A 27,570-nucleotide genomic window follows, 5' to 3' on the forward strand; every position below is an offset into this window, starting at 1 on the left:
CCTGGATGGTCTGCATGCCCCATTTCTCTGACAATCGCTTACGGCCTGTCCCGCCAGCACCCGCCAGATTGCATATACCCTCTGCATTCGCCGAGTACCGGGGCCAGTCAATTTTTTCCTCCCGTCCTCAGAGCTGTCAGTGGACATACGCTTTTTGCAACCCCTTTCTCATAACGACTAACGACACAGACTTTGAGTGGCAGCCCCAAGCAGTGGGGAGGCAGGAAAAGCGGCGTTATGTGTTTGCTCTCTGAGCGGGCAAAAAGCGGAATCAGAAAACAAAACAAACTAAATGGGAAAATCCGGGAGGAAGTTTGTCGTGGAACAACATGGTTGGCACTGCGTGCCCCCAGGGTACCGACAGCTTAGGCACCGTAGCGGAAGTGTGACAGGAGCCCAACAGGTGACCCCACCTTTGCCCTAAGGGATGGGTGGCTCCTCCATATACCGCTGGAGTGTGGGGCCATCGTACACACGTAGGATTATATCTGTAATTATTCCGATTCTGATTGATTCGGAAATCATGTGTGGTAATTAATGAGCAATTAGTCCGTGCATCGCGAGTGTCCGCCCAGATCGATTTATAGCAGCCCCGATTAGTGGCGCTGCAGCTGCAGCAAGGAAATTGCTTACACTCTGCAACATAGTTCGGTCTGGGGGCAGCAAAGGAAACATATTTCAAGTTCCATTCAAAGGCATTTTTTAAGTCACAAAATAATTGAATTCCCTATCCTATGGTGCCATATGGTGCACTTAAGAGCGGTACTGCTCTGGTGTGGGTCAGGACAGTGTGGCACGGAATGTGTGGCAGAGTGCGGGGTGAACAACCCCGCTTGGCAGGCATAAATCAGAATTCCTGATTGGGCTTATCGCGGCAGTTTCGAATTTTAATCTATTTAGCATTTAATTGGCAGAGCCAAAGAGCCGAATTGGCCATGAAATGTGCCATGCAGTTTTAAATCATTTATGGCTCTTTATTATTTATGAATTCTGATGATTTGTGGCGCAAAACCAATTAAATATCAGTAAACATATCAAACGAATTTGGTGGCAATGATCTATCTGTTAGATTAAAAATAATCCACATTTTAGTCGTCGGTCTCCCCAATACCACTTCTCCCTGTTTCCTCCCCTGTGCTCCACCGGTTCACCACTGCTCAATCGGTTTAATTGCGTATGCAGTCCGCGTATGCACGGAATGTTAAACAAATTGCGGCATCGCGGACATATTGAATTTATATCTGGGATATACTCGTGCTGATGCCTTTTTTTTACCGCGTTTAATTAAAATGATGTACGACATAAGCCCGTCCACGGCCGTGTGTCGGTGAACACTCGTATGTTTCTGTAAACCACAGAACTCGAAACCACAAAATAAATAGATTCCCAGCGAATGGGAATCCAAAAAAAAATAGTGCGATTATGTTTACTGGATTCCGTCCGGCCCGCAATCACTGAATCCCGCTCTGACCGGATTGCTATTACAGTTTCCAGTTATCGCAATGGATTTTCCATTTGATTAAACGTAAATATTATGGTAAAAACAGGAGGAAAACCGCGCCGCGAACTGTCGACTGGCAACTGGAAATTGCATTGGAAAGTTCATCAAATTGACAGGGAACTCAATTGCCGTTACTGGAGATGGGATGGCATGATAGTGGCTAAAAACAAAAATAAACCCTCTCCGGATGCGCCCTCTTCCTGCTCCTGCTCCTGCACCTGATCCTATTGGATATCCTGCTTGTTTGTCAGTGGTATGCCGAAGTTGCATTAATTAAAATTGCACACCAGGCTGCACGAGAGGAACAACGGGAATAACTCAACTTGATAGACAGCAAAACCAACAATTAAACACCCACTGGGGGCGAGTGGCCCACCCGATATCAAATCTAAAGTTTTGTCTGCCCCAACAAAAGAGTAACTGGGAACAGACTGAAAAGAACGACCAACAAACTACGCTACCGTTGGATACCCCCCAGTATTCAGGCAACACTCCCAAATGTCTCTTGAGGCAAAGATACTTTCGATTTCGCTTCAGGCATTCTGCTTCTATAATCTGACGATTCATGGCGATATCCACAAGCCCAACATACCCTTGCTCCCTACGAGTGCAGGGTATGATAATAGCAAAACAATATAAAGGAAGCAAACTTATCAGGCGGACAACCAGTCTGCAGCTGTTTTGGCCATTTGGCTGAATTATTTGTGGCGTGGTCGGGGTATTGATAAAATGGCAAAAACAGTTTGCAACTTTCGACTGCTTACTGCTGACAAAGGGTCACAAATCAAGTGGCAATGGAGGAAGGACATTGCCCTCACCCCCCTTTGGGGTGGTGACTAACCGGAAGTCGCCATGTGCAACGGCCCCATCGCCATCCGCATTCCAACCCCCCCAGCGGATCGAGGGTAGCCTGCAGTGTTGCGATTTAATTAAAGCGCCATTAAGTCAGCAATTAACAACAAAAGCAAGAACAACAGCAACAACAGCAAGAGAAATATAAACATTAGAGGGAACACAGCGGGGGGACAGAAAAAGCAACAACCACGGAAATGGAAGGGGCAAACAATTCTGACGAGCCCTGTGTTTGGATCGCTATTGTCGGCCTGTTTCCTTCAGCCTTCCGTTTGTATAGTAGGCAACCCAGAGAAGGATATTACCATACAGAATATATTCCTTACACTTTCAACTTTTCTACTTACTGCAAGGGATATACCATATAGGGTACCAATGGCTTCGACTTGCCTTTGTTATTTCGGGCGCATTAAATTCTTTTTGCTTTTATCGTTTAGAGAATTCATTAACGATTGCAGTGAGGCATTCGGTTAGGTATTGCTTTTAGAGTCCCCCACGATTTGTCACGTTTCTAGGAACTGATTTGCATATCGAAAAGGACACACTCGGTCCTGTTTGTCCTGCTCTCTTTGAGGTTGCCGACAAACTGCACCAAGCAACGCGATGACCTTTCTTCGACTCATTTCTGTTGACAATAAAGCCACCCCATATACCCCACTCCCGGCGGACTATTTCCACCCATAACAAATATGAGCACATTTGTGCACATTAAAAACTAAAATATTTGTAGTTAATTAAACCAAAAAATGAAGCTTGATTTAATACAATTTCATTTACCAATGCAAAAATGAACAGCAGATTTAATTATCAGGTTTTCCATGCCATTTTGAATATTTAAACCATCAATCGAATTTATCTTGAATTTTGATTAAATTTTTATACATTTTAAATCATTTTTAGGCACATTGTAATTTAAAATGATTAAGTGGGATTAATTTAAAGTGTCTGTCGATGCGGGGCGAGTGGACAAGTTCTACATTCCAATCAAATTCCTCTCTGGCATTGAATTATTGAAGGCTATAATTCTGCTAAAGCAATTTGCACAGATTTTGTTTTGTTTTAATTTACATTTAATTGGTTCTTATTTCTGAGTTCAAGGCCAGATGACCTGAATGGAAACCAGAGATTCCCTTTGAGATGCTCGGAAATTCCAGCTCAATTTGAGTATGTACTGTTATTGCACCGCTCATTGTTTAGCATAGCAACGAAATGGTGGTGGAGTGCGGAGCAGAATGGGGCACAAAATGCCCGCTCAAAAAATGAAATATAAAATAAAATAAACCCTCTGCTGTCTCTCCAACTTTCCACAATGTTTTTTTTTCCTTTTTTTTTTGTAATATTTGACTTTGTTCTCTTGTTTCGACAAAAGTTTTATTAGGGGTACGTGTCAGGTCTCTGCCATGTGTGTGCGAGGGGATGTTTAGGGTTAGCCGGAGAGCAGGAGAAGGGGTGGAACAGGCTGACTGGCGAATGAACTGAAACTGTCAAAAGTGCACATTCCGCACTTGACATTTTACCAGAGCGCAGCTTGAGCCCGTGCCCCTGCCTCTGGCTCTGCCCCTGCCGCCTGCCGCCTGCCGCCTGCGGGCATGGATGCCGTGCAACCGATTGGCATTGAAAGCGCAAATGAAAGGGAAGCTTTGAATGGCAGTGGCAGCCTGCGATGGATGGAGCGATGGAGCGACGGAATCCCAGACATCCCAGAGGGTGAAACCAGCCAACAAATACCGACGGCACGCGTCGCACCCCCCCTGGGTCGTTGTCGACCCCCTGTCAAGCAGTTAAAAGCAGCAAATGGCAGCGGGAACGGGCACAAGAACGTGGCACAAGCCCAAAAATTTGCTCTCTGTTCGTTTATTGCTTTTAAATTTGGCAATTGTCGAATCTTGGGCTGGCGAGTGCATGTGTGTGGGTGCCTGGCAATCCTTGCTACTCGTACAACAAATTGCTTATCAAGCGGGCGCATGTAGCAGTCAATGTCTGGGGGGCAGAGGGGGTGGACTGAAAAGCAGCCCTTAATTTGGCCAATTCAAAAATGGAAATCGATTCCCCCGAGTGCGCCTCCTGCTGCAGCCGTCATCCGCCCTGCGAATGTGTCAATAAAATGTGATTAACAAGTTTCTGCATAAAATGCCAGCACAGACCCGCAATGATGTCGGACTGGCTGCAATCGGATAATGGCGATGTCTCCCCCGACATTCCCCCAGGCAAACAGTTCCTGCCACAGTTCCTTTGCTTCCCCCCGCGATGCCGTTTCCATTGCCATTGCCTGGTATTGTGACGTTTTTTTTTTGTTTTGTTGCTGCTATCCTTGGAAAGCGTGGCAAATTATCCCTTTCATAAGTGACAAATATGTCTGATCCGGGGACACCCGGCTCCGGCTCCGGCTCCGGCACCCGGCACCCAGCTCCTGCTCCCTGTCCACCCTTATCAGTGCGACAGGGCAGGGGCTGCTGCTGCAAGTAATGAGGTTTTATTCCAAAGCAAGTGACTCGGGGGTTTTGTAATTCGCAATAAATATGCAGCCAAACCAGTCCGGAGACCGGAGACCGGAGACCAACTCAGTGTCAGGCAGTGGCCGATAAGGATGAGCTTGCCGGGATGCCGGGTACTTCGACACGCCCCCTCAGGGGCTGATTGTGGTGCATTCTGTGAGGGATTCGTCACCACATCCGTGCCACGGATAAGACTGGTACTTAATTAAAATCCAGCGTAATTCCCACAAATGGAAACTGCCGGTGGGGCAATGTTAATACTTGCACAGCTTCATATTTGTGTGTGTGTCTTGCATTGAAAACCAGGACTAGGTACGAATGGGGGGTGGGATAAATTCCGATGCATTCTGATCTCATCACAAGGGAGGTCCAACATTAATTTGTGCTCAAAACAAAGCCATTTTAGAACTTCACTAGGATCCTTTGCATTCACAATTTGTTGCTCCAATTTCTTGAGGAAATATGTAGACATAGCTAATATAAAGGGAAATTCCCTCAGCTGGAAGCTGCTGTTGGAGCAATATTAATGCCTGCAGGAATGTAACACGACTGAGGCTACACAATTTAATGTGGTGGGGGGGGGGGGGGGAATATTTACCCATTCAGTTGGGCGTTGAAAGGATTCCTATTTCCCCTATCCAGTCACAGAGCACTGTCTTTGTACTCCATCTCGAGCTTAGATTTGTAATAGCCAGTTCATTCTTAATTACATAAAGAGAGCCTCTAGTCTAATCTGTAGTGCTTCTAGCCATCCGCCCAACACATGGAATACAGTCCACTTTCCGAAAACAGCCGTTCCGGGATTTAAATGATTCGAAGATAAGGTATTTTATTGAACGGACAGTATCTTTCTGGCGAATTATGTCTCCGACTAACATGCCATTCAGATAAGTCTCAATCTCAAGGACTTATTGCCGTGATAGCATATTGAAAAGTAGTTTTCCTGGAAGGTTGAGAACCTTTTTTAGGAACTTTCGATTGTTATGAACAACCGCTGCTGCTGCCATGAGTCAGAAATCTTATCTAGTCGGGGGCTCTCTTCGCTTTTAATTTCTTTTTATTTTCTTTTTTTGCAAGACCTCGCCAGAGGTCTGCCCGACCGCCCCCCTGCCCCCCACCGGAAAGATAAGCTGGTTTTCCTGTTGAAAAACTTAATTGAAGACGGAACTCTCTGTAAAGACTGTGTTACTGGTGCCTGTTGTCGGTGGGCAATCCGATTGTGTGTATATAAGACAGGGCGTCCCAACAGCTGACACCACATCTGCCTAGAACGCTCAACAGTAACCATGAAGTTGCTCCTCAGTCTCACCATCCTCGTCGCCGCGATCTTTGTGGTCCACGGTTCCAGCGTCACCTGGGGACGCCGCAAAAACAACGACTTTCTGCTCTCCCGCCAGGTGGAGGTCCGCAGTGCCATTAAGAACAACTTCTGGAACATCGACGTCGACTTCCCACGTGCGGTAAGTGCTCGAATTCGTACTCCTACTTGAAGTGCTGAAGACAGAACACAATACTAATTTGATTCCCCCCCGATTGCAGGACACCGAAAACTACTACAAAATCTCCGCCATCTTCGTGTACGATAACTTCAAGAACTCCACTGGGGCCGTCCCCGGCCTGTGGGCCGGCGGACCAGGCTACCGCTTCGCTCAGGTCAACCTCCGCAGCTTTGAGAACGTTGGCCTCAACTCCACCATCGAGATCTATGGACGCTAATCCAAGGATGCAATAGAACCGAATAAATTTGAATAGAAACTGAAACAAACCTAAGGTGTTCTTCGACTGGATGTTCTCATAATTTGGTATCGATCTTCCAAGATACTCTTTGGCTAGGAGGCACACATATCGAATTTGCAGTGGATTTTGCGATGTTTTGAAATCATCTTCCAGACATTGTTGTTACATAGAAGACTCCCCTGTCAATGGTATAGCCCTATTGATGTATCTGACCGCAGATATCTGCTTATGCAGATATTTGCCCTGGGTCAATAGCAAAACTCCCTTCAAATGTGTAGAGCTTTCTCCCTGTCTCCCTATGGCTCTGGGCACAAAGGATGAAAGTGGCATTGAAGAGGGAAAGGAAAACTTTTCCTTTTTTTTGGGAGCCAGCGGCGTAGTCATCTAGCGAGGGAAAACATTCAATATTTAATAAATATGTGTGTGCTCCAGATGCAGAGGTGGGCTAGGACGAGAGTGGGGAGTGGGGAGAGGCGCGAAGGCTATTTCCCGCAAATCCTGTGATGCCCAGACAGACCAGACTGTTAAAAGGGCTACATGGCTTACCGGAAAAAAAGAATGAAAGAAGAAGGCCGGCGAGACGGCAGAGACTTATTGGCCTTGGCTCATTTGATTCCGAGGGATGGTGTAAAATTTGTATTTCAAATTGCCAAAAGCAGCACCAAATGGTGTGAGGGGGGCGGGGGGTGGAGCACGGTCAAAAGGATATGTCGAAGCGCAGTCCCTTTTTTCTATTTCCCCCATTTATGTATCGAATTTAAATTTCAATTTTAAACGTCTTCGGGCATCCGTCCTATCTGGGGTATCCCCAGCATCCCGAATCCCCGATCCCCCGCTGTTGTTCGGCCAACACTGGGAGCGGTAAATATTTATACAGGGCGCACAAATGTTTGAAAAGTTGTCAACGAAATGTTTCACTTAGTTAATATGCAAAGCGCGCAGGCCCTGCCACGGCAAAGCCCGGATATGTTTACGGATTCGGCAACGGCAACGGCTACGGATACAGCCTGAGGCTATCCCCCACCTCCTACAGCACACACCCCCCCCCTACACCCAACACAAGTGCAGTTATCGAAGAGAGAGAAGTCGCTGAAAAAAAGAATTGGCCTCAAAAAAGTCACGTAACTGTGCAGTGCAGAAGCGAAGTAGTGGTTGGGCGTGGGAGCAGTGCATCCGAATTCGAATTTGGTCATCCGTCCATCCTTCTCGTCCTTCCATATAGCCGTAAGGCCCCGCAAATGCGACTGGCGACGGCGACTGCCAAATTTCGCTTCCGGCCGCATTCACCAGACATTCCCCATACGCCGCGTGGCCCCCGAACGAAATGCCTAACATAAGCCTCTTGCTGGCTAAGCTGACCGCCACACCAGTGTCCGGGGTAACCGAGCTGCCACACACACCCGAGCTGCCCGAGTTGCCCGAGCTGACCGACCTGCCCGAGCACACCCCCAACTCACTGTCAGCGGCAACAGCTTGCCCTGCAATTACTTCAGACTGTCCGGAAATGTCGCCCCAATCTAGCAGCAGGAGCAACGGCAACAGCTGCTTGGAGCAGGTCCGAGGCCAGGTCCTGGTTCGCCAGACACCGTCTCCACGACTCGATGTGGCATATGCTGGCCTTTGGCTTGTCTGGACAACTGTCAGCATCCGCTTACACAGCGCAACATGGCCAAGAGCCATTGCAATGTTAGCTCCAAATCGGTTTTCAATTAGCAAAGGAAGCAGTTCGATTCGGGGGTGGGATCCATGACTTTGTTGCTTAGTGTTACCCCTGCCACTCTGCCACATTTACCGGAGGACAACAGCACCCAAACAGGGCGAATGATCATGCTTGGGCCCTGAGGAAGGGTGTTGGACACGGCGTTAAGGCTGCTGAAATTGCTGATTTTCTCTTGTCGCTGGGGCTGGTACTGGTTTTGTGGCAAGCAGCATTGGTTTTTAATAAATAGCAATACCAATTTGGCAAACCAATCTGAGTTGTGATTATTTTGGTTGGACGTTACGACCGTGTTCCGTGGACCGTGGACCCTGGGCACGTGGTCAAGTCGAAAAGCTTTTCAAATATGCAACAAGCTACACAGGTGGAACCGGTGGAGCAGGGATTCGCCGCCCCCAATGTGCTACTACTCGGGAGGGTAATGAAGTATTTATGATTGGGCTGATTGAATGTGCCGGACACAGTCCTGCCCGTGTGTGAGATGTCACCTCGGCACCTCGTCTCCCGTTTCGACAGCCGCTGCTGGGGATTTGTGGCATAACAAATTTTTCCGGATAAATTGTAAAATACCACAAATGGCAGTAAAACACGGCACATACAGCGCTAGTACAGTATAGGCGGGGCACAGCAAACTAGAGCGCCCGCCAATCAATATTGATGATGGCCAAATCAAAAGGCAACAACTCCAGCAATCGACATGAATTTTATTGCATTTTTGGCAAGCAGCTAAAACGCATCCACTGCAAATATTCGTCCTGGCTCGTGCTGTTGCAGTTGTTTATTTGGTACTTGTTTGCATAAAAGTTCCCAAGTACTGGGGCAAAACGACAGCCAGCAATACGGAATCCAACTACTATAACTTTAATCCAAATCTAGTTTTAATTGCCATAAAGCTGATGAACTGTTAATGCCCGACAACGAAAAAAAACAAATAAGAGTATGCTGAGATTATTTTGGACTGTTTTGCACTTTCAAAAAAAATTAACAACCTTAAAGCTGGGGAAATGCGAAAGCAAAAAGTCGAAAGGATGCCGAGTCCATTCTTACCGATTTATGTATCCCAATAGCTCATGGCAAAATTGGCGGCACAGAGTTGAGCCTGTGAGAAACCCAGGAACTCAGAGCTGGGCAAAAACACTCTCAATGCCCGACAACAACAAAAATGGTCAACAAATACGAGTATGCTGAGATTATTTCGGACTGTCGACTTCCTATTCTGTGAAGAGATTGATTCCAGAAAAAAGAAGACCCTAAAATGGATGGGAAAATATGAAATAGGAAATGAAAGGCCCAACCGAGGTGGATCAGTATCTGGTTTGACTTCCTAGGGGCTCTTCCGACTGCGCTTCTTTTATCTCCTGCTTTAGGTTCTCGGATTGCAGGGTTTCCGCAGCTCATGATTGTGTTTGAACCATTTTTTGCAAGATTCGACCCAGATTTTAGACTTTTCCACAAAATCGACTACAACGAAAGTGGTTATTGCATGAATTTCCAATCATATTCCGATAGAGATCCTGCCACGACCACTTCCACCACCTCAAGTGCTGATGCAAACACACTCACATATAGCGACAAAACAAAGAAGTGGAAAATGGAACGTATCATACGCGAGGATACCCTATTCATGGAAATCCCTCTTGACACATCTGGTCGGCCGGAACCGATCTCAAACCAAATTTTGTATCCAGACTTCTGCCACATTTCAAAATTTAGCACCGCACGGGCGGCAAAACCCGTTTTATGTTTTTTTAAATAGATGCTTTAGGAGGTAAGGGTTTTTTCCTGGTAGATTGGTCAATTCGGCCACTGTGCACTGTGCGCCCCCTGGCGGATAGAGCAAGATATAACTGTCTCCAGGTTCTATTTATTACCGCCAGGGTAGTCATATATGTATGTCCAATAAAAAATATTGGCTAGATGGCGCCATACCAGTTATCTTTTTGGCGGGTTGGCCAATGTACGCTTGAGTTGTATTAATATTCTTTATTTTATTAATTATTATTTCGATTTAACACAAGCTTTGTTTAGCGTCGAAGTCAGAGATCAAGTGATCCTTAGCAAGATATCCTTAAGCAGGAAGAGTTTGGGCTTGATGTGATGCGATGCTGGAGTTGGCTTTACCACCTGCATTCTTCTCCTGAACTGGCTGGCAAAGTCGAGTGGTTACGACGGCACATCCAATTCGGAAAAGTATTCGTTGGGAAGACGTAACGTACACCCATATAGCATCTCTGCTGCTGATGCCTTAATGTCCTCCTCGAAGCACGTGCGGAGGCCCAGCATGACGGTTGGAAGCAGCTTGATCCATAGTACATCCGGTTGGCACATCAAGGAGGCTTTCATGGACCTGTGCCAACGCTCGATCATGCCATTTGACTGGTATGGGGGGCGGTATGGCGTCGTGTGATATCCAGCGCGACCAAATTGCTTCACATATGGTATCTGTAGTCATATCCTTCAACGGCACTGCCTCCGGCCAGCGGGAAAAAGGTCAATCATTGTCAGACAATATCTGTATCCGTCAACCAAGGGCATCACAACGATGTCTAGATGTATGTGATCAAATCTTAAATCGGGGACGGTGATCTTTTCCGGAATCAAAGCGTTGTGCTTATGGATTTTGGCTCGTTGGCACGGAAGGCAATTCCTCGACCACTCCAGAACGTTCTTACGCATTGACGGCCAAACGTACTTTCGAGAGATTTGTTTGAGAGTTGAAGTGTAATTCGCAATAAATATGCAGCCAAACCAGTCAGGAGACCGGAGACCGGAGACCGGAGACCAACTCAGTGTCAGGCAGTGGCCGATAAGGATGAGCTTGCCGGGATGCCGGGTCCATGGTTTCCCCAGTACTTCGACACGCCCCCTCAGGGGCTGATTGTGGTGCATTCTGTGAGGGATTCGTCACCACATCCGTGCCACGGATAAGACTGGTACTTAATTAAAATCCAGCGTAATTCCCACAAATGGAAACTGCCAGTGGGGCAATGTTAATACTTGCACAGCTTCATATTTCTGTGTGTGTCTTGCATTGAAAACCAGGACTAGGTACGAATGGGGGGGTGGGATAAATTCCGATGCATTCTGATCTCATCACAAGGGAGGTCCAACATTAATTTGTGCTCAAAACAAAGCCATTTTATAACTTCACTAGGATCCTTTGCATTCACAATTTGTTGCTCCAATTTCTTGAGGAAATATGTAGACTTAGCTAATATACAGCGAAATTCCCTCAGCTGGAAGCTGCAGTTGAAGCAATATTAATGCCGGAAGAAATGTACCAACATCCCCACTTTAATGAGGTAGGGGATAGATTCTAATTAACTTTAATGAATATTCAGTTGGTCGTCAAAAGGATTGCTTATTCATAATTACATAAAGAGAGATCTAGTCTAATCTCTAGTGCTTCTAGCCATCCGCCCAATACTCCTCTATGCATGGAATACAGTCCACTCTCCGAAAACCCTCGTTGAGCGATTTAAATGATTCGAAGATAAGGTTTCTGTTCTGTTGAACAGATAGTATCTTTCTGGCGAAATGTATCTCCGACTAAGATGCCATTCAGATAAGTCCCAATCTCAAGGACTTTTTGCCGTGATAGCATATTGAAAAGTAGTTTTCCTGGAAGGTTGAGAACCTTTTTTCGGAACTTTCGGTTGTTATGAACAACCGCTGCTTCTGCCGTGAGTCAGTAATCTTATCTAGTCGGGGGCTTTCTTCGCTTTTGATTTCTTTTTATTTTGCTTTTTTGCAAGACCTCGCCAGAGGTCTCCCCGACCGCCCCCTGCCCCACCGGAAAGATAAGCTGGCCCTGTTGAAAAAGTTAATTAAAGACGGAACTCTCTGTAATCACGGTGTTGCTCACGGCAGCTGAGTGGCTGTGCTGGTGCCTGTTGTCGGTGGGCAATACGATTGTGTGTATATAAGGCAGGGCGTCCCAACAGCGACACCACATCTGCCTAGAACGCTCAACAGTAACCATGAAGTTCCTCCTCAGTCTCACCATCCTCGTCGCCGCGATCTTCGTGGTGTACGGTTCCAGCGCCAGTTGGGGACGCCGCAACAGCAACGACTATCTGCTCTCCCGCCAAGTGGAGGTCCGCAGTCCCATTAAGAACAACTACTGGAACGTCAACGTCGACTTCCCACGTGCTGTATGTACTCGTACTCCTACTTGAAGTGCTAAAAGTGCTGAAGGGTGAACACATTACTAATTTGATTCCCCATCGATTGCAGGGCACCGTCAACTACTACAACATCTCCGCCATCTTCGTGTACGACAACTTCAAGAACACCTCTGGGGCCACTCCGGCCCTGTGGTCCGGCGGACCAGGCTTCCGCTTCGCTCAGATCAACCTCCGCAGCCAGGTGAACCGTGGCCTCAACTCCACCATCGAGATCTATGGACGCTAATCCAAGGATGCAATAGAATCGAATAAATTTTAATAGAAACTGAAAAAAAAAACATGAAGTGTTCTTCGACTGGATGTTCTCATAATTTGGTATCGATCTTCCAAGATACTCTTTGGCTAGGAGGCACACATGCACGCCTCTGTCAATGGTATAGCCCCATTGATGTATCTGACCGCAGATATCCGCAGATATGCAGATATTTGCCCTGGGTCAATAGCAAAACTCCCTTCAAATGTGTAAAGCTTTCTCCCTGTCTCCCGATGACTCTGGGAACAAAGGATGAAAGTGGCATTGAAGAGGGAAAGGAAAACTTTTCCCTTTTTTTGGGAGCCAGCGGCGTAGTCTTTTAGCGAGGGAAAACATTCAATATTTGATAAATATGTGTGTACTCCAGATGCATAGGTGGCTATTTCCCCCATTTATGTATCGAATTTAAATTTCAATTTTAAACGTCTTCGGGCTTCAGTCCTTTCAGTCCTATTCAATCCCAAAGTGGAAATGGCATGAATTTCCAATCATATTCCAACAGATCCTGCCACGACCACTTCCACCACCTCAAATGCTGATGCAAACACACTCACACATAGCGACAAAACAAAGAAGTGGAAAATGGAACATATCATATGCGAGGATACCCTATTCATGGAAAGCCCTCTTGACACATCTGGTCGGCCGGAACCGATCTCAAACCAAATTTTGTATCTAGACTTCTGCCACGTTTCAAAATTTAGCACCGCACGGGCGGCAAAACCCGTTTTATGTTTTTTTAAATAGATGCTTTAGGAGGTAAGGGTTTTTTCCTGGTAGATTGGTCAATTCGGCCACTGTGCACTGTGCGCCCCCTGGCGGATAGAGCGAGATATAACTGTCTCCAGGTTCCATTTATTACCGCCAAGGTATTTAGATATGTCCAATAAAAAATATCGGCTAAAAGGCGCCATACCAGTTATCTTAGTTCTAAAAACATCCAACCATTTTTGAGTAATAGATGAAATGACAAGTAGATGGCGAGCATGGAAGTATTTTATACGAAATATACAGGAATATGCATATCAGTGTCACAATTTTTATAAAAATGTATTAATTTATTGAATAAACTTACTAGAACATGTTTTAAAACATTGCGCCTGCATATATTCTTTATACATATATATATATCTTTCAATATTAAATAGATGCTTTGTATGATTGTATACATGTGTGTATGTATATCCATGCATGGCATATTTTTCACTCCACATATTTTTTCTTTCCACCCCGAAAATCACCCAACGAGTTTCATTATACAATACTCACACCAACACACTTCCTCGCACACACACACAAACACACACACAGTAACTGAGAAGTATTTTCCTTTGTTTTGACTTTTCCTTTGCGCATTTTGAGCGCATGGAAAGATATCTTTCCATATGGCTGACTCTGAATGGAAGTGTAGATACAGTTTTTCTGCTGTCATTTTCGTAATGAATAATGAAGGGAAGACGTGCATGCAGCCTTTGCCGTCCCGTGAATGGGAAACTTTGCAGCAGGTCTGTCTTTCAGATGGTTCGGAGCTTTGTGAACGCAACTGTACTTGTTTTGTTTGTGATGTCGCAGTACTTTGCGCCTGCTTAACATAGACTCCATTACACTGATCAGCTCTTAAGGTCACCACCAGCAGCGTTAACAGCCTGTACTTTTTTTGGACTTGCAACAAAGGGAACAGGCATCCACTAGAGTCAGCTCGGATCAGCGGCAGCGCTTAATATCCGCTCATTTCTCAACCAAATCCCATGCCAATACCAAAGGAAAGGACCGCAAAGAAATGCAGCAAAGAAGAAGTATACCGCCTTGCGTCCTTTTTGCGAAAATCACCCACCCACCAACGAACGTCACCGACGCCCAGCACACAGGCAGCAGTTGTGCGGCCATTTAGATCCAGCGCCAAGAACCAGTAAGATTTTTCCTTTCCTTGAGGGCTTTTATTTGTGATCCGGGTTCCTCGAGACAAGAGCCTAGGAAACCGAGCAGTTGATCCCGGAGTAATATAGAGAACGGGAACGACACGAGGACCCGCGAGATACGACGACAGGCCTGGTTCTGCCAGGATGTTGCTGGATGATCTGATCTGCTGGTGTCGGTGTGCTTCTTCTCCTTATCGACGTTGTTGGCGCCTTCATTCCCCGTAGGTCCTTCTGTCTACACAAATTTCTTGTAAGAGACCCTGTCGAGCCCTGAGCTATCACCTCTGCTACAAATGCTTTTCTGGGTGGTTTTTTTTCGTCCGTGTTTTCACCACGCCGCACCACCAACCCCGCCCCATGAAGCCCATCAATAATAACTGTTTGTGCAGACAACATAAAAACGCCCAACAGAAGCGAGAAAACCAATGGCACCATTCGGCTGCACGAAGTTGCAATCGTGGGCCAATACGAAATCAGAACCACTTCGGGTGTCTTTCGGCGACCAATCGGACGTTCAACCAACCCGACCTGTTTGTTTGTCTTTTCGTCGATTCCAATTCGCCGTACGGCGAACTGTATTCGCTCGCAACCGGTTTTCTCTCGGTGGAGTGGATGGTTCTTCTGTTCTCTCTTCTCTTAATCTCCTGCCTTCATTTTCTACGTCAGCCTGTACTTCTCTGATGAGCTATGAAAACCATACCAGAATAATGAAAATGGATTTGAAAATGGAACATTTTTTTCGCCCAAAACTCAAAGTTGTTATTGTATAGTCAGTTTTGAAGAAGACCCAACTGATACCTACTAAAAAAATTATCATTCGATTTCATTCGATATATTACTTAATGTATATTATATTAATGTCACTGACTGTCAAACGGGATTCAATTCGTCTGCCTGTGGTGGTTTTGCTCAATGCTCGGTACTGTGGATACGATTATTCTCTCGTTAACTTTTGGATACTACTGTACTAGAAAGCATAGTGATTATTCATCCATTTGTTCGGAGGATGGCTTCTTCTGGCAGCTTACGGAGGCACATCATCCTCCGCTGTGCGAGGGCGTTTTCGCCTCCTCTTCCTCCACGCCACTCCACACTACTCTCCCCATAGTTCTCCATTTTCGGTTTTTATGCTCGTTCGCCCCGCGGTTGGCCTTCTGAGTGACGGGCCATAAAATGGTCGTTTGCCTCAGCAGCCGCTGCCACCACTGACTCATTCCCCTGCTCGGAGCTCCTCGGCCGGTTGCAAATTACCATTTTTAATGAAATGGCCTGTCTGTCGAAAAGGTAGATTTATAGAGACCTCCGCTGGCATATTCGGTAGCCGAAAGTGGGCCTGGGGCCTGTGGGCGCGCTAATGTTAATGGGATTGAGATGTTTGGCAGCTTCCAATTTGAGAAAAACATCGTGAAACTATTAAGAAACTAATTTTATTGGCTTTTTAACAGAAAACAATCAAATATACTCGTAATTTAACAATCCCGCTGCCGGGAGAATTGAGCTTACAATCAATGTCATTCAAGTTCAAATATTGTTGAAAATCTATATGGGAATTACCATATTTTTGATCATTACCTTCATGGCATGATATTCTTTAAGGTTCTAGGCACGTAGAGTATGTTCAAGCTTACCATATCTTATCCCAACCGTGAGTACCTATTTGCTTTGAATTTTATAGATTGTATTGTCAGAAATTTCTGTCGAACAGTTTTTGTAGGGGTAGAAACACCTCCATCTTTCCGGAAGGACTATCGTTAAAAGAGCTTTTCCTCTACACACTTTCATATCTATCCATCATTAGCGCTGCCTGTGCCTCCTTCCTGACCGTAATCGCCACCGCCTTCGAAGTTCCTGCCACAGAGCCACGCATCGAGCACATAAAATGGCGTCAAAGGCAAATGGGTTGTGGCTCGGCTGCCGCATCGATTGACGTCATACTGCGCCACACAGGATTCGGACACACACACGGACATGCCAGCAGCCAACGGTAATGTAATCCCGTGAAGAAATTAAATTTTATCGGATTCTTTCCCGGGGAGCGAGTGCCGTAGGGGCATGGGGCATGGGCAATGACATCATTGCTGCGACGCATATTTGCACTTTAATCGAAACCAAAAATGCGCAATCGAAATGCCACAGCGACACGCAAAATGTTCTATAATTAAAATGTTTCACATGCGCCCCAATGCCGAGGCACTCGTAATTGTTTATAAATAAATACGGGTACGGTTAAATACATGAATGCCGTAATTTGGGGGGGGCGGCAGTGGCACAGGCAGAGCTTTTGCCAAATGTAATTGCCGCTTCAGTGGCTCATCCTTCGGGGGGTGGTGGGAGCCTAGGGGCGTGTGCATAGTCTGGTAGGGACACTGCATAAAAATCACAGTTAAACGAAACAATAGAGAGTTGACTTAATCAACGTCATAAATGGCGCCAGGCATGCAGCTCACCCCCGCCGCCCACACAGTCACAACCACATCAAACTCACATCCCCAGGCTCACCCTCGAGCTGCCACTCCACTCCTGCGCCCCACCCGCCACTCCCCCCACAAACAAACGATTTGAACGTTTCAATGTTTTTGTTTTCTTTTTCGGTTTCGCCATGCTACGTAATGGGTGAAAAGCGGCAACAGCGCACCACAAAAGTAAATTGTAGAAAAGTGCGTTTTTGATATGTACGGGTATGCATGTATGCATGTGTGTGTGTGTGTGTGTGCTGACAATATATTTTCGCTCGCTGAATTCGCCGCACTTTTAGCCGGTCGAATTGAGAGAGTGGTGAGAGAGCAAACGAGCGACAACCAAGAGCGGGAGAGAGAGAGAGAGAGACTTCCGAAAGCGCGGAAAATTTCTTCTCGTTGTTTTCGTGCCGAACTGAAAAGTGGCAACATCGCCTTTGAACGCTAATTGAACGTTTCGCTCCGCAAAGCCAAAAAAAAAACAAAAACAACGCAAAAACAGGCCTCTAAAATGTATTTTCGTACGGTTTTTTCGTCTCTGCTGTTCTCCGTTTTTATCACGACTCGACTAATTATATTTTGCTGCTTTTGTGTCATGCTTTTTGCTGAAAATCTGCGCCGCTTACGTGTCCGGCGGGCAAATTGCTATCCGCCGCTCATTTGCCGCATCAGTTGGCAGCACCAAGCCGTTGTCGTTGTCGTCGTCGTCGTCGCTAGCGTCGGCCTCCATTGTTTTTCCACTTCGGAGTGTCTGCAAAGTTGGCAAACAATCGCTTTGTTCGGGCCATAAGTCTTCTAAATTGGCTAGATGCTGAATTTGCAGTTTGGAAAGCAAAGCCGTGGCTCAGGCACTGGGCCAGAAAGCCCCACGGCGCAGACTAAACTTCTCTCGAATCTTCCACAGAACTGACTTTCTCCAGGGCTGTGTGTGTGCATTTTGTCGCACATAAGCATATAAATACATACATATGTACATATGTATGTATGTTCAGAGCATGAACCAGAGCACTTTTCAAACTTCAAACCTCTGTAAAAATCAATTGAGCAATTAATACAATTCTGTTAAGATTTTACTAATCTTAACAACAAAAAAAAAAAGTTCGATATTCTTCTCCGTTACATTGAACCAAATAAGCTGTGGTGTGGAAAAAGGCAGTATTTTTGTTGTTTATTATTTAAAGCGTCTTAGAAAAATGTTTAAAAATATAAGAAGTTCGTTTTGTTTAAGTTGAAATATCTGTCTATCAGAAGTCATTTGATTTTCATTGGTAAGTTTGATGGTTTAGAAGTTATGAAACTTTAAAATTTGTAACGTGCTTTGGTTCATTTAAGCGGACGCTTTGCCTATTGCACCGAAAAAAATAATCTATACACATGCTTAATAACAATAAATTATCTACATATTTACATATTAAATAATACGTTTATATTACTTTAAATACAGCACGGCATCCTTTAACAATTTGTTAATTTGCTCAAAATCGCTGCGCGGAGATATGTCGTTTGTGTTACGGTTCAAAACTGGTTCAAAACCATTGACACGGCCGGACTTTTAATATTACCGCCGTTCTATTCTATTGGGGTATAAATGTAGAGTTGCCATTTTTCGTGAAATTTTGTTTGGTAGTCATTTTTTCTGGTTTTGTGGTTTGTTATCATGTCAAATAATTCGAATTATTATTTTAATTGTGGCCCGCCGCATCCCAACCGCAGACAGATCCGCAGACAACTCCATGGCAACTCCAGCAACAACAACAAAAGCAGCCCCCTGGCCAGCATCCCCTGTATCCCTGCGTGGGAGTGGGCGTCAGTGGGGCACCGACAAGTGCACGTCAAGCGGGACAACCGTACGGCAGTCAGTTGCAACATCAGCCGAGTGCACCAGTGGAGTACCTTAATTCCGTTCTGCAGGCTGAGCAGCAGCAACAACAAGAACATCAGCCACAGCAACAGGGGCAGCAGCAAATGCGCGCCCCCAACCGGGTGAAGACCATTTTCTGTTCCAATCTGACGGCAGGATAGTTGCTCCAGCTGGCCCAACAGTCGGCCGCAGCCAACCCTGGCCAATCCAGCGTCAGTGTGTTGCTGATGACGCCCGTCCAGAGTTTGCCGGACATTGTTCAGGCGCTGTCCAGCACCGTGGCCCAGATCGTGCCAATGTCGTCCTCAGACATGGAATTCGAGGAGCATTCTCCATTACCTGCACCGAACACGCCCACCCAGGCGCATGGCCTGCCACCGAAGGACTACTATCCTACGGCGTACAGCAACAACAGCATCACCAATAATGTGGCGGCGCAGCAGCAGCAACAACAACAACAGCAGGCAACGGCAATGTTGCTGGCGGACCAGCAGCAGCAACAGTTTGATCCGTTTGCCAATATATGTATTTGGTGATGCCAGTAGTCAGGCGGCGGCATCGGCATCGGCATCGACAGCATGGCGGAAGCAGTTATCACCCTGCTTGGACACAACGGTGTGTGGCCAAGCCAGACTTACCAAACCGAAGATGCTGGAGGTCCTCCTGTCCAGCCGCGAATTATGAAAATTATTCGAAAGGAAAATACATTTTAAGGGCGTTTTAGAGCTATACGAAAAATTTGGATTGACAATTACCCGCTCCGACTGCCGAAAACTAAGCACAGAGTTAGTTGAGCTCTGTCCGCAGGAGAATCTGGAGTACTGGTGCCCAAAGAATGCCGGGGGACCTACATATGTACGACTGTATCCGTGAGCGCAATAGGTCCGAGGACGAAAAATACTGGTAAGCTGCATAGTAATCCTAATCCGAATAGTTTCTTTTCACCAATCAGAGAAGAACAAAACAGAAAGAGAGGAGAGCTGCCAAGAGGAAACTAGAGGAGGAGGCGACAAGTGTCCAACACACACTCGAACAACTCTTAACCGATTAGATGGTATGGTATGGATCTATGCGGTGACTTTCATTAAAATCTCTATTTATAGGTTTCCTGAGCCTTGCCGATCGAATGCGAACAACAACCAGAACAACAATGGAGCAGCCGGCGGATCTGCCAAGTAGGCATCCTTGAGGATCATCATTGATTCTCCTTCTTCTGAGGATCGGACTCGCTGCCCGTCTCCGCCTCGCTCTCACCCGACTCGGATTCATGCGATCCTAATGTCATGACAACTGCAATTCCATGACAGATAAAAGACAAATCCGAGACAGATTTAATCTCTCCAGACATTAAGAAAGCAATGAGATTCCAAAGTTCATTTTTTCCACTTTAGAGAATTCTAGCTAATATTAGAGAACATTAGAAGGTAAATTCCGCTTTGGAATCCTCAATACTCCTTTTCAATAAAACAACGAGGGGGAACGTTGTGAGTTGCTGCGGAGACCGCAACTCTACAGTTATACCCGTTACTAAGTCAGTATGGCTCTCCTCCGGCAGACGCCGCTAATCTTAAACGACACGACAAAGAGTGCGTGCGAGAGAGACAGAAAATCAGTCTGAGCGTGACGTCGGGCGCTGCTCAATCGACTCGGCTATTGATGCTGATCAAGAATATATATACGATTCCTTCTGGACGTTACACACATCCACTTTTACCACAAATCTAATATACCCCAATACTCATTTTGAGTATCGGGTATAAAAAAACGAACAAAATGAATTTATTTTCCATTTATTCCCATTTTGACGGGTGACGTTTCGAATTAAGTGTCGTTACAAAGGGTTAAATTACTCACATTTCTTGACCAAGGGCCTATAGTTTCTCCAGATGTGCCTGCATTAATGTAAACTAGTCTCCAGCCCGTCAGCGCTGGACTGTCCACAGTTTATTTCTGTCCGTATCGGATTAATAATGTAATATATCAATGAATACAAATCAATTTTTTCGAGGCTGTGGTGTTAAGTGATTTTTTTTCGGCAGTACAGTAAAACCAGAACGTGGTATTTTGTGTGCACTGTGTACAGGGTTCACTGTTCCTGCTGTATACTTGAAACCGCTAAGATCAGATCTACTATCATATCAGGTACTACATATTCAAAAACAAAAAACTCACTTGAAAGGAGTTACATTTTATTTGTGTACTCATTTTCTTGGAGGATTATTTGACAACCCTGCACCATATCAGGTATTTTCAGTATTTCACGTCTAATGAATTCATAAAGAACAAGCCGTCACAATTTTCTTGTCAAAAAAATAAATCAAGTACTTGCAAAAATTTTTCTGAGCGAAGACTGAAGTAAACTGTTTGTGTGCTGTTTTGCGCTAGATAAATAAATAAATCTTACCCTTCTGTGATTCAGAGTCTTGTGGAACTTAAGCCGAGAAGCGCATTGGAAGCGCAGCTGCAGTTGGCATTATCAGCAGAAAATAGTATTATTTTTTTCACTTCGGATCGAGAATCGACTCAGCAAAGTTCGGTTTAGCAAATAGCAGAATTTCGCCAGGAATATGTCTACGATTCAAGCGATCTTGTGGCGCGTCTACGTGTATGCCAATTCTTTGTACTCGCTGCCACCACGGCAGACGCGCAGCTTCCGCAAGTGGAGCCCTCGGGTGCTCAGGTAAGTGTCCGCCATGGCGACCAATGACACCCTTCTTGATCAACTTTTGCCAACAGAAATGATCCGTGTGCGATTCACCGCATCATGGAGTGGGCGATCCGCGATACAGCTGTCGTATGCAGGAGCAAGGCGGAGATGGTGAAAGCTTTCGAGGCGTTGTACGGCATGCTGCCGCATGTCAGCATGCAGAGCGCCGAGTTCGAGAACACTTTGCTTACCTTCTTTGGGCCCAAGACAAATCAGTTTATCCACGAGCTGATCAACTTTGCCCGCTCGCCGTACGACCACTTGATCTCCTACGATTTGAACGTGAAGTATCGCGCTGTGCACGATGTGCCGGATGATGGAAATGATGTGGAAATGCCGTGCACCTCGGCGGAGGCTCTTAAAAAGGAACAGGCGGGGGCAGTGCTTCATAGCCTTGTGGAGTTCGCCACCCGCATGAATAACGATGACTACCTTAGCTTCGACGCGGACTTGAATATCGAGGAAGAAGATTGCTTCACCATAGACGCGTTGGGCGTCAGCAGGGCTCAGAGAAGCAGTCCCGCGCTAATAAGCCTTTCGCAAGCGGTGCCTGCGGGATATGCTCAGATGCCCGGACGGCAACAGCTGTCGCCAACACAAGAGGAGCAGCACTCGTACCCTGCTTTGCAGGAGGCCCTATCAAGGAGCGTGTTCGATGTGGGTGGCAATCGTCAGCGGATGCGGTTGCAGCGCTGGCTTCCGGCATTGCTGCCCTCGGGAACGCTCCCAAACTGGATGACAGTTCGGGCTCACCTGGAAGCTCGAAGGACTTTGGCTAATTCTGCTTCTTCTACGGGTTCTATTAGACGCAGGCGCAGACGCGCCCTTAACCGCGACGCAGCTTGGGGCAATTTTTAGTTCCTTGGACCCGTCGGGACTAACCCGATCTTTGGTTATAATTACATTTCATTATCTCGTTTGCTTCGCAATAGCCCATATACTATAACACACAACGGACTCTACGAATTCCAAATTATTAATACGCACAAAGGGCTCTAGGACCCTTCATCAAAAATTGATAACGCCCATCCGAATGGCAACTGTAACCATGACGGTATTGGATAACTGAAAACGGATTGGCCATCAATAAAAGGGCGAACCGTAGAAAACGGTGTACCAAATATGCCTCCAACGCATATTTTGTGCTTCGCAACACGGCACGGTCCTTTGTCTTAATTTTTCGAGAATAAAAAGGTAGCTCCTGCCACACTACGCCCCCGCTCCACCTCTATCCCATGTCACACGGCGTCGAGTCCGGGCCCCGGCCACACACACTTTTGCGCATAAACGAGAGAAGAAATAAAAAAAAAATTTGAACAAAACAAAAAAAAATTAAGAAGCGATTACCATCGATGTACAAATACCCTTTCAGTTTCGGCGAACACTTAGCTTAATTCAATCTCAATGAAATCTGAAGGTAATCCCCTGCAGGACATTTTGTACAAAATCAGAAATAATTGTAGTTAGACAAACGATTATCTAGAACAGTAGAAATATGAGGGGATTACCTACAGAACACAGTGTACTTACATTTGAAATTTTAAAAATTAAAAGCAGACATGGTAAACGAAGACTGATGCTTGAAAAAGGGCCAAAAACAAGAAGAAATTATTGTAATTTGACAAACTATTGTAAAGAAGTATGAAAATAAAAGCCAAACCAACAATAAACCAAAGAACTACATTTGTTTGGATTATAATAATCTGCAATCATCAGAATCCTTATTGAAAAGTATGATTTCTTTTTAAACATAACATTACAAATTTAAGCCATAACATTATATGATACATATGATATGAGCTCTGAAGATCATGCTAGATACTGTTCCAGTCTTACGATACGTACCTTTTAGGTACAGGTAAAAACTGTTCGAAACGTGTATTTAAAGATTATGGTCTTCTCCTATTTTGAATCCTTAAATATATTGACCTTGTCCGCTATATATTTTAATATATTATTTAAATTGTAATGTAAGCAAATAGTTTTATCCTAGGCCTAAGGTTGCCATGTTAAGTTGTAAATATTCAAACCCCCTCTATACCCCTATTTTACGTATATGTTTGTATTAAAGTTTAAGTGCATTTTAAGAACAAATTTCAGTGAAAAGGCCACCATCAAACTTCTGGCTGCCGAAAGCAATAGTCAGGAGATTGTGGAATACGGCCATTGGCCTGGAGAAGCGATAAAAAAAAAGACGCATGTGAATTTGTACCATGTATTGTGTGCGATAAAACCAGATGAGATAGCAAGCGTCGACGGACTGTCAGAGTAGACACAAAACTTAGTGCTGGGCCCGAGCCCATTTCCGAATAAAATTATTAACTAGTGCGAGCTCTCACCTTCCGCCCGTCATCCGGAACGAGTCAGCACCTCAAAAGATAACAATTTTGATTGAACGCGCAATATGGCGGAGGTGGTAGAGGAGCTGCCCGCAGCAGCCGCCGCCTCATATGCGGACGATGTCGGTGCTTCTGTTATTGTTGAGCCTGTAATAGGATTGCCCCTCACTGTCAATGGCACGGGCAGAACCCTTCCACCGGCAGCTATGAAATTCGCCGATCTCACAGAGAGTGGCAGCGAAAGTGGCGACGGCGACGGCGACGGCGACGGTGAAGGCGAAGGCGATAGCAGTGCCAACGCCAACAGCAACAGCAACGGCAACGGGGAGCCGGGCACCAGTGCATCGGGCAGTGGCCGGACCTCGCCACCGCCCAACTGTGCCATCTGCCTGTCGCGCTGCAGGCGAAAATGCTTCACCGACTCGTGCATGCATCAGTTTTGCTTCAAGTGCCTCTGCGAATGGAGCAAGGTGAGTAGTGCCGGTAATGGTAGGAGAGGCAAGCGGACGAAATTTGATAAACATTTGATAACAGGTGAAAGCCGAGTGTCCGCTGTGCAAGCAGCCCTTCAAGACGATCATCCACAATGTCCGCACACTGGATGACTTCGACAGCTATCCGGTTCAGAACTCATCACCGCCCATACAAGATCACCATCCAGCGCTGCGCTTTCAAGTTGTACGACGTCCCAGGTTCATGCCGCTGGTGCAGAACCGGTCGTCGATGACGAACGACCTGGACGGCGCGGCGGCTGGTGATGATTCACAGGATGGCCTGCCCACTGCTGAATCGTCGGGTGGCCGCCACTCGTACAATCGCTTCGAACCGTACCGCATGGAGTTGATGAATTTCTATCGTCACGACCAGGATCCCGCCATCTCGGGCAGTTCCCTGAGCCAGCTCTGGCGGCGCTACGTCTATGATCGCAAGCTATATGCTCTGCCAATCAGTGATAGCCTCACCGGCCACTTCCGCGAGTGGAGTGCTCGTTTCTACGGGTGAGAACCACTGTCTGTTCAGCCTCGTGACAGTGCGGCTAAACTTAGTTTATCCTTGTAGAAACAATCAGATGCGCCGCCTGATGCCGTGGATACACCGCGACATTGTGTGCCTGCTGAGAAATGACGCGCACAGTGTCAGCACCGTGATGCAGTTGATGCACGACATGCTGCCCTTGACGAACATACTGGGACCCACATTCCGGCGCCGATTGTCACCGTTCTTGGGCGAGCGGACCAGTCACTTCATCCACGAGCTGGCTAACTTCGCCCGCTCCCCATTCGACATGATTGGGTACGATCATGTGGTCCAGTACTCGGCCCGTGTTGCGGAGGAGGTGGAAGTGGATCTGCTAGACATGGTCGAAACGCAGTCGTCCAACGAGAGTGACTTACATTTGGAGGTGGGCGATGGGGAGACTGCGAACGCCGAGTCCTCCAACGACTGGAACGCACCCAACGATCGTCCGTCCACCAGTGTGATTGTGACCAATCCCGGTGCCACACATTCCTTCAGCGTGACAATGAACAGCGATGGCAGCGAGCTACCAGGTGTACGGCGTACCACCACCTCAAACGTCGGCTCCCAGACGGTGGCCATCAACTTGAGCATGCGGCGTCCGGCCAGCGAGTCGGAAGTGATCGAGATCGATGACGGCGATGCCGCTGCCAATGCCGAGGTGGCCGCCATCAACGATGGCAGCAACACAAACAGGCGCCAAGCCGGCGCCAGCATCCCGATTAGTGCCCACATTGAGCTGGAAAGCAGCAGCAACTCCAGCGATGATGATGAGTGTGTCTTTGTGCTGGAACTGAAGCCGCCGCATTTGCGGACCCCCGAGCAGGTGACCCTCGACTCCAACAGCGACTCGGACGTTGTATTTGTGAATGAAGAGAATGAGAGTGCGTCGGCCACCCAGCGTCCGTCAGCCACAGCAACAGCCGTAAATGATGCGGAAGAGAACGAGGCTCAAACGGCCGATCATGGCCTATACATGGGTCCCAGTACAAGCGCTGCCGCCAGCAAAGGCAAAAACTGGAAGCAGTGCTACGACTACGCACGTCGTCAGGATCTTTTACGCATCGCTGGCTCCACACGACCCAAACGCACCAGCAATCCTCCTCGTCTCATTCCCCCAGTTAGCCAAAGCAACAGTTCGAGCAGTAGCAGCAGCAGCTTCTGCAGTAGCACTGCCACACCAATGGGTGCCCACCAGTGGAGCACGAGCAGCGACGACAGCAGTGAAAGCAGTGGCAACAGTAGCGAAGCGAGTGGTGTGTTGACCAAATAGTAACATTCTTTAGCTCTCATATATATTTATACTTTTAAATCTTTTGCAGAACCCAAAAAAAAGAGTAGCAGTGACGACTCGGACGATGGCAGCCCGGAACTAAATCTTCAGCTAAGCGCCTTGCGGGCCGCTTTGCGTTCGGAGGCAGCGTTGGAGGATCGAAAGCCGCTCGAGCTGGAGCTGCATATGGCGCATGAGGAGGAGCGAGAGCAGGAACAGCAGCCACAGGCGCCACAGGGGATTATGGATCAGCAGTCGGAGGAAACGCAGCCAGAGTGCAGTGCGCCGAAGCGTCGTCGCAGCTGTAGCAACAGTAATCTGTCCAGCCACAGTGCCAGCGTAGCGAGCAGCACCACAGCCAGCTCCAGCTCGGCTCTGAGCTCCTTCAACTGGCAGGCAACGAGCTATGCGAGTGACCCTCTGGTGCGGGGCAGTGGCACCACCGACGTGCACGACATAGCCCACTCACTGATTGAACTGTCCACGCTGACGCATGAAAGAAACGCCGGGGACGGGGCAGACGTGGACGTGGGCGTGGACGTGGACGTGGACGGAGGCGTCAGTGGAGGCTTGTTCAATGATCAGTCGAGTGGAGTCGAGGTTGCGATTAGCTTTATACGCCATGCACTGCCTAACACTGCCAATAGCCTAGAGGACAATGTGCATCTGGGACTGTACTCGGACGTGGACACAGAACCTTTGGTGGAAGCAGATGCGGATACTGCCACAGCCACCGAAGACCAGGAGGAAGATGAAGACGATGATGATGATGAAAATGAAAATGAAGATGAGGATGAAGACGACGATGATGACGATGATGATACCAACCTACCTATGTATAAGCAAAATTTATTGAAATGTTATGAGAACGACGATGATGATCATGAGGGTAATGATAATGATAACGACAATGAGGAGGACGACGACGATGACGACGACGATGATGATGATGATGATGATTAGCAAGATTAGCGAGAGGAGCAGAGCAACGATGCAATGTTCGATGCTGCCTTGACGTTGGCGTCTCTAGCATAAGCTTATTACTCTAAAAACTGTTCTCCTATTTTGAATCGTTAAATATATTGACCTTGTCCGCTATATATTTTAATATATTATTTAAATTGTAATTTAAGCAAATAGTTTTATCCTAGGCCTAAGGTTGCCATGTTAAGTTGTAAATATTCAAACCCCCTCTATACCCCTATTCTACGTATATGTTTGTATACCTACCTACCTAGCTATGTATAAGCAACATT

At 46.6% G+C, this 27,570-nt stretch overlaps 4 protein-coding genes and 2 long non-coding RNA genes across 8 annotated transcripts; 5 read left to right on the top strand and 1 right to left on the bottom strand.

Annotated features, from left to right (window-relative positions):
* The first annotated feature begins 6,087 nt into the window (after positions 1-6,087).
* On the top strand, positions 6,088-6,609 carry LOC108160925 (probable salivary secreted peptide). Its single transcript, XM_017295209.2, has 2 exons — positions 6,088-6,308; positions 6,388-6,609. The coding sequence occupies exons 1-2, from the start codon at positions 6,135-6,137 to the stop codon at positions 6,562-6,564; spliced, it is 351 nt and encodes a 116-aa protein (XP_017150698.1). The 5' UTR covers positions 6,088-6,134; the 3' UTR covers positions 6,565-6,609.
* Positions 6,610-12,245: 5,636 nt separating this feature from the next.
* LOC108160924 (probable salivary secreted peptide) lies at positions 12,246-12,759 on the top strand. The gene is made up of 2 exons (XM_017295208.2): positions 12,246-12,456; positions 12,539-12,759. The coding sequence occupies exons 1-2, from the start codon at positions 12,283-12,285 to the stop codon at positions 12,713-12,715; spliced, it is 351 nt and encodes a 116-aa protein (XP_017150697.1). The 5' UTR covers positions 12,246-12,282; the 3' UTR covers positions 12,716-12,759.
* A 4,672-nt stretch (positions 12,760-17,431) lies between these two features.
* LOC117188088 lies at positions 17,432-21,259 on the bottom strand. Its single transcript, XR_004472463.1, has 3 exons — positions 21,151-21,259; positions 20,833-21,093; positions 17,432-18,144 (listed from the first exon to the last, which is right to left on the bottom strand). It is a non-coding gene; the product is annotated as an uncharacterized LOC117188088 (long non-coding RNA).
* On the top strand, positions 18,543-20,486 carry LOC117188089. Its single transcript, XR_004472464.1, has 3 exons — positions 18,543-19,881; positions 19,931-20,032; positions 20,082-20,486. It is a non-coding gene; the product is annotated as an uncharacterized LOC117188089 (long non-coding RNA).
* LOC117188087 lies at positions 21,241-22,896 on the top strand. 3 transcript variants are annotated; one of them, XM_033391414.1, is made up of 3 exons: positions 21,241-21,333; positions 21,398-21,658; positions 21,715-22,896. In XM_033391414.1, exons 2-3 carry the CDS (start codon positions 21,546-21,548, stop codon positions 22,541-22,543), a joined length of 942 nt encoding a protein of 313 aa, XP_033247305.1. In that variant the 5' UTR covers positions 21,241-21,333; positions 21,398-21,545; the 3' UTR covers positions 22,544-22,896. The 3 variants fall into 3 exon arrangements, with proteins under 3 accessions (XP_033247305.1, XP_033247306.1, XP_033247304.1); XM_033391415.1 differs by having other exon boundaries at positions 21,256-21,340; XM_033391413.1 differs by having other exon boundaries at positions 21,283-21,658.
* A 1,012-nt stretch (positions 22,897-23,908) lies between these two features.
* Positions 23,909-27,414, top strand: LOC117188086 (E3 ubiquitin-protein ligase Topors-like). The gene is made up of 4 exons (XM_033391412.1): positions 23,909-24,494; positions 24,559-25,022; positions 25,084-26,297; positions 26,364-27,414. The coding sequence occupies exons 1-4, from the start codon at positions 24,090-24,092 to the stop codon at positions 27,275-27,277; spliced, it is 2,997 nt and encodes a 998-aa protein (XP_033247303.1). The 5' UTR covers positions 23,909-24,089; the 3' UTR covers positions 27,278-27,414.
* The last annotated feature ends 156 nt before the right edge of the window (positions 27,415-27,570 follow it).

Source organism: Drosophila miranda, chromosome 3 (genome assembly GCF_003369915.1).
Source record: "Drosophila miranda strain MSH22 chromosome 3, D.miranda_PacBio2.1, whole genome shotgun sequence".
Classification (NCBI taxonomy): Eukaryota; Metazoa; Arthropoda; class Insecta; order Diptera; family Drosophilidae; genus Drosophila; species Drosophila miranda.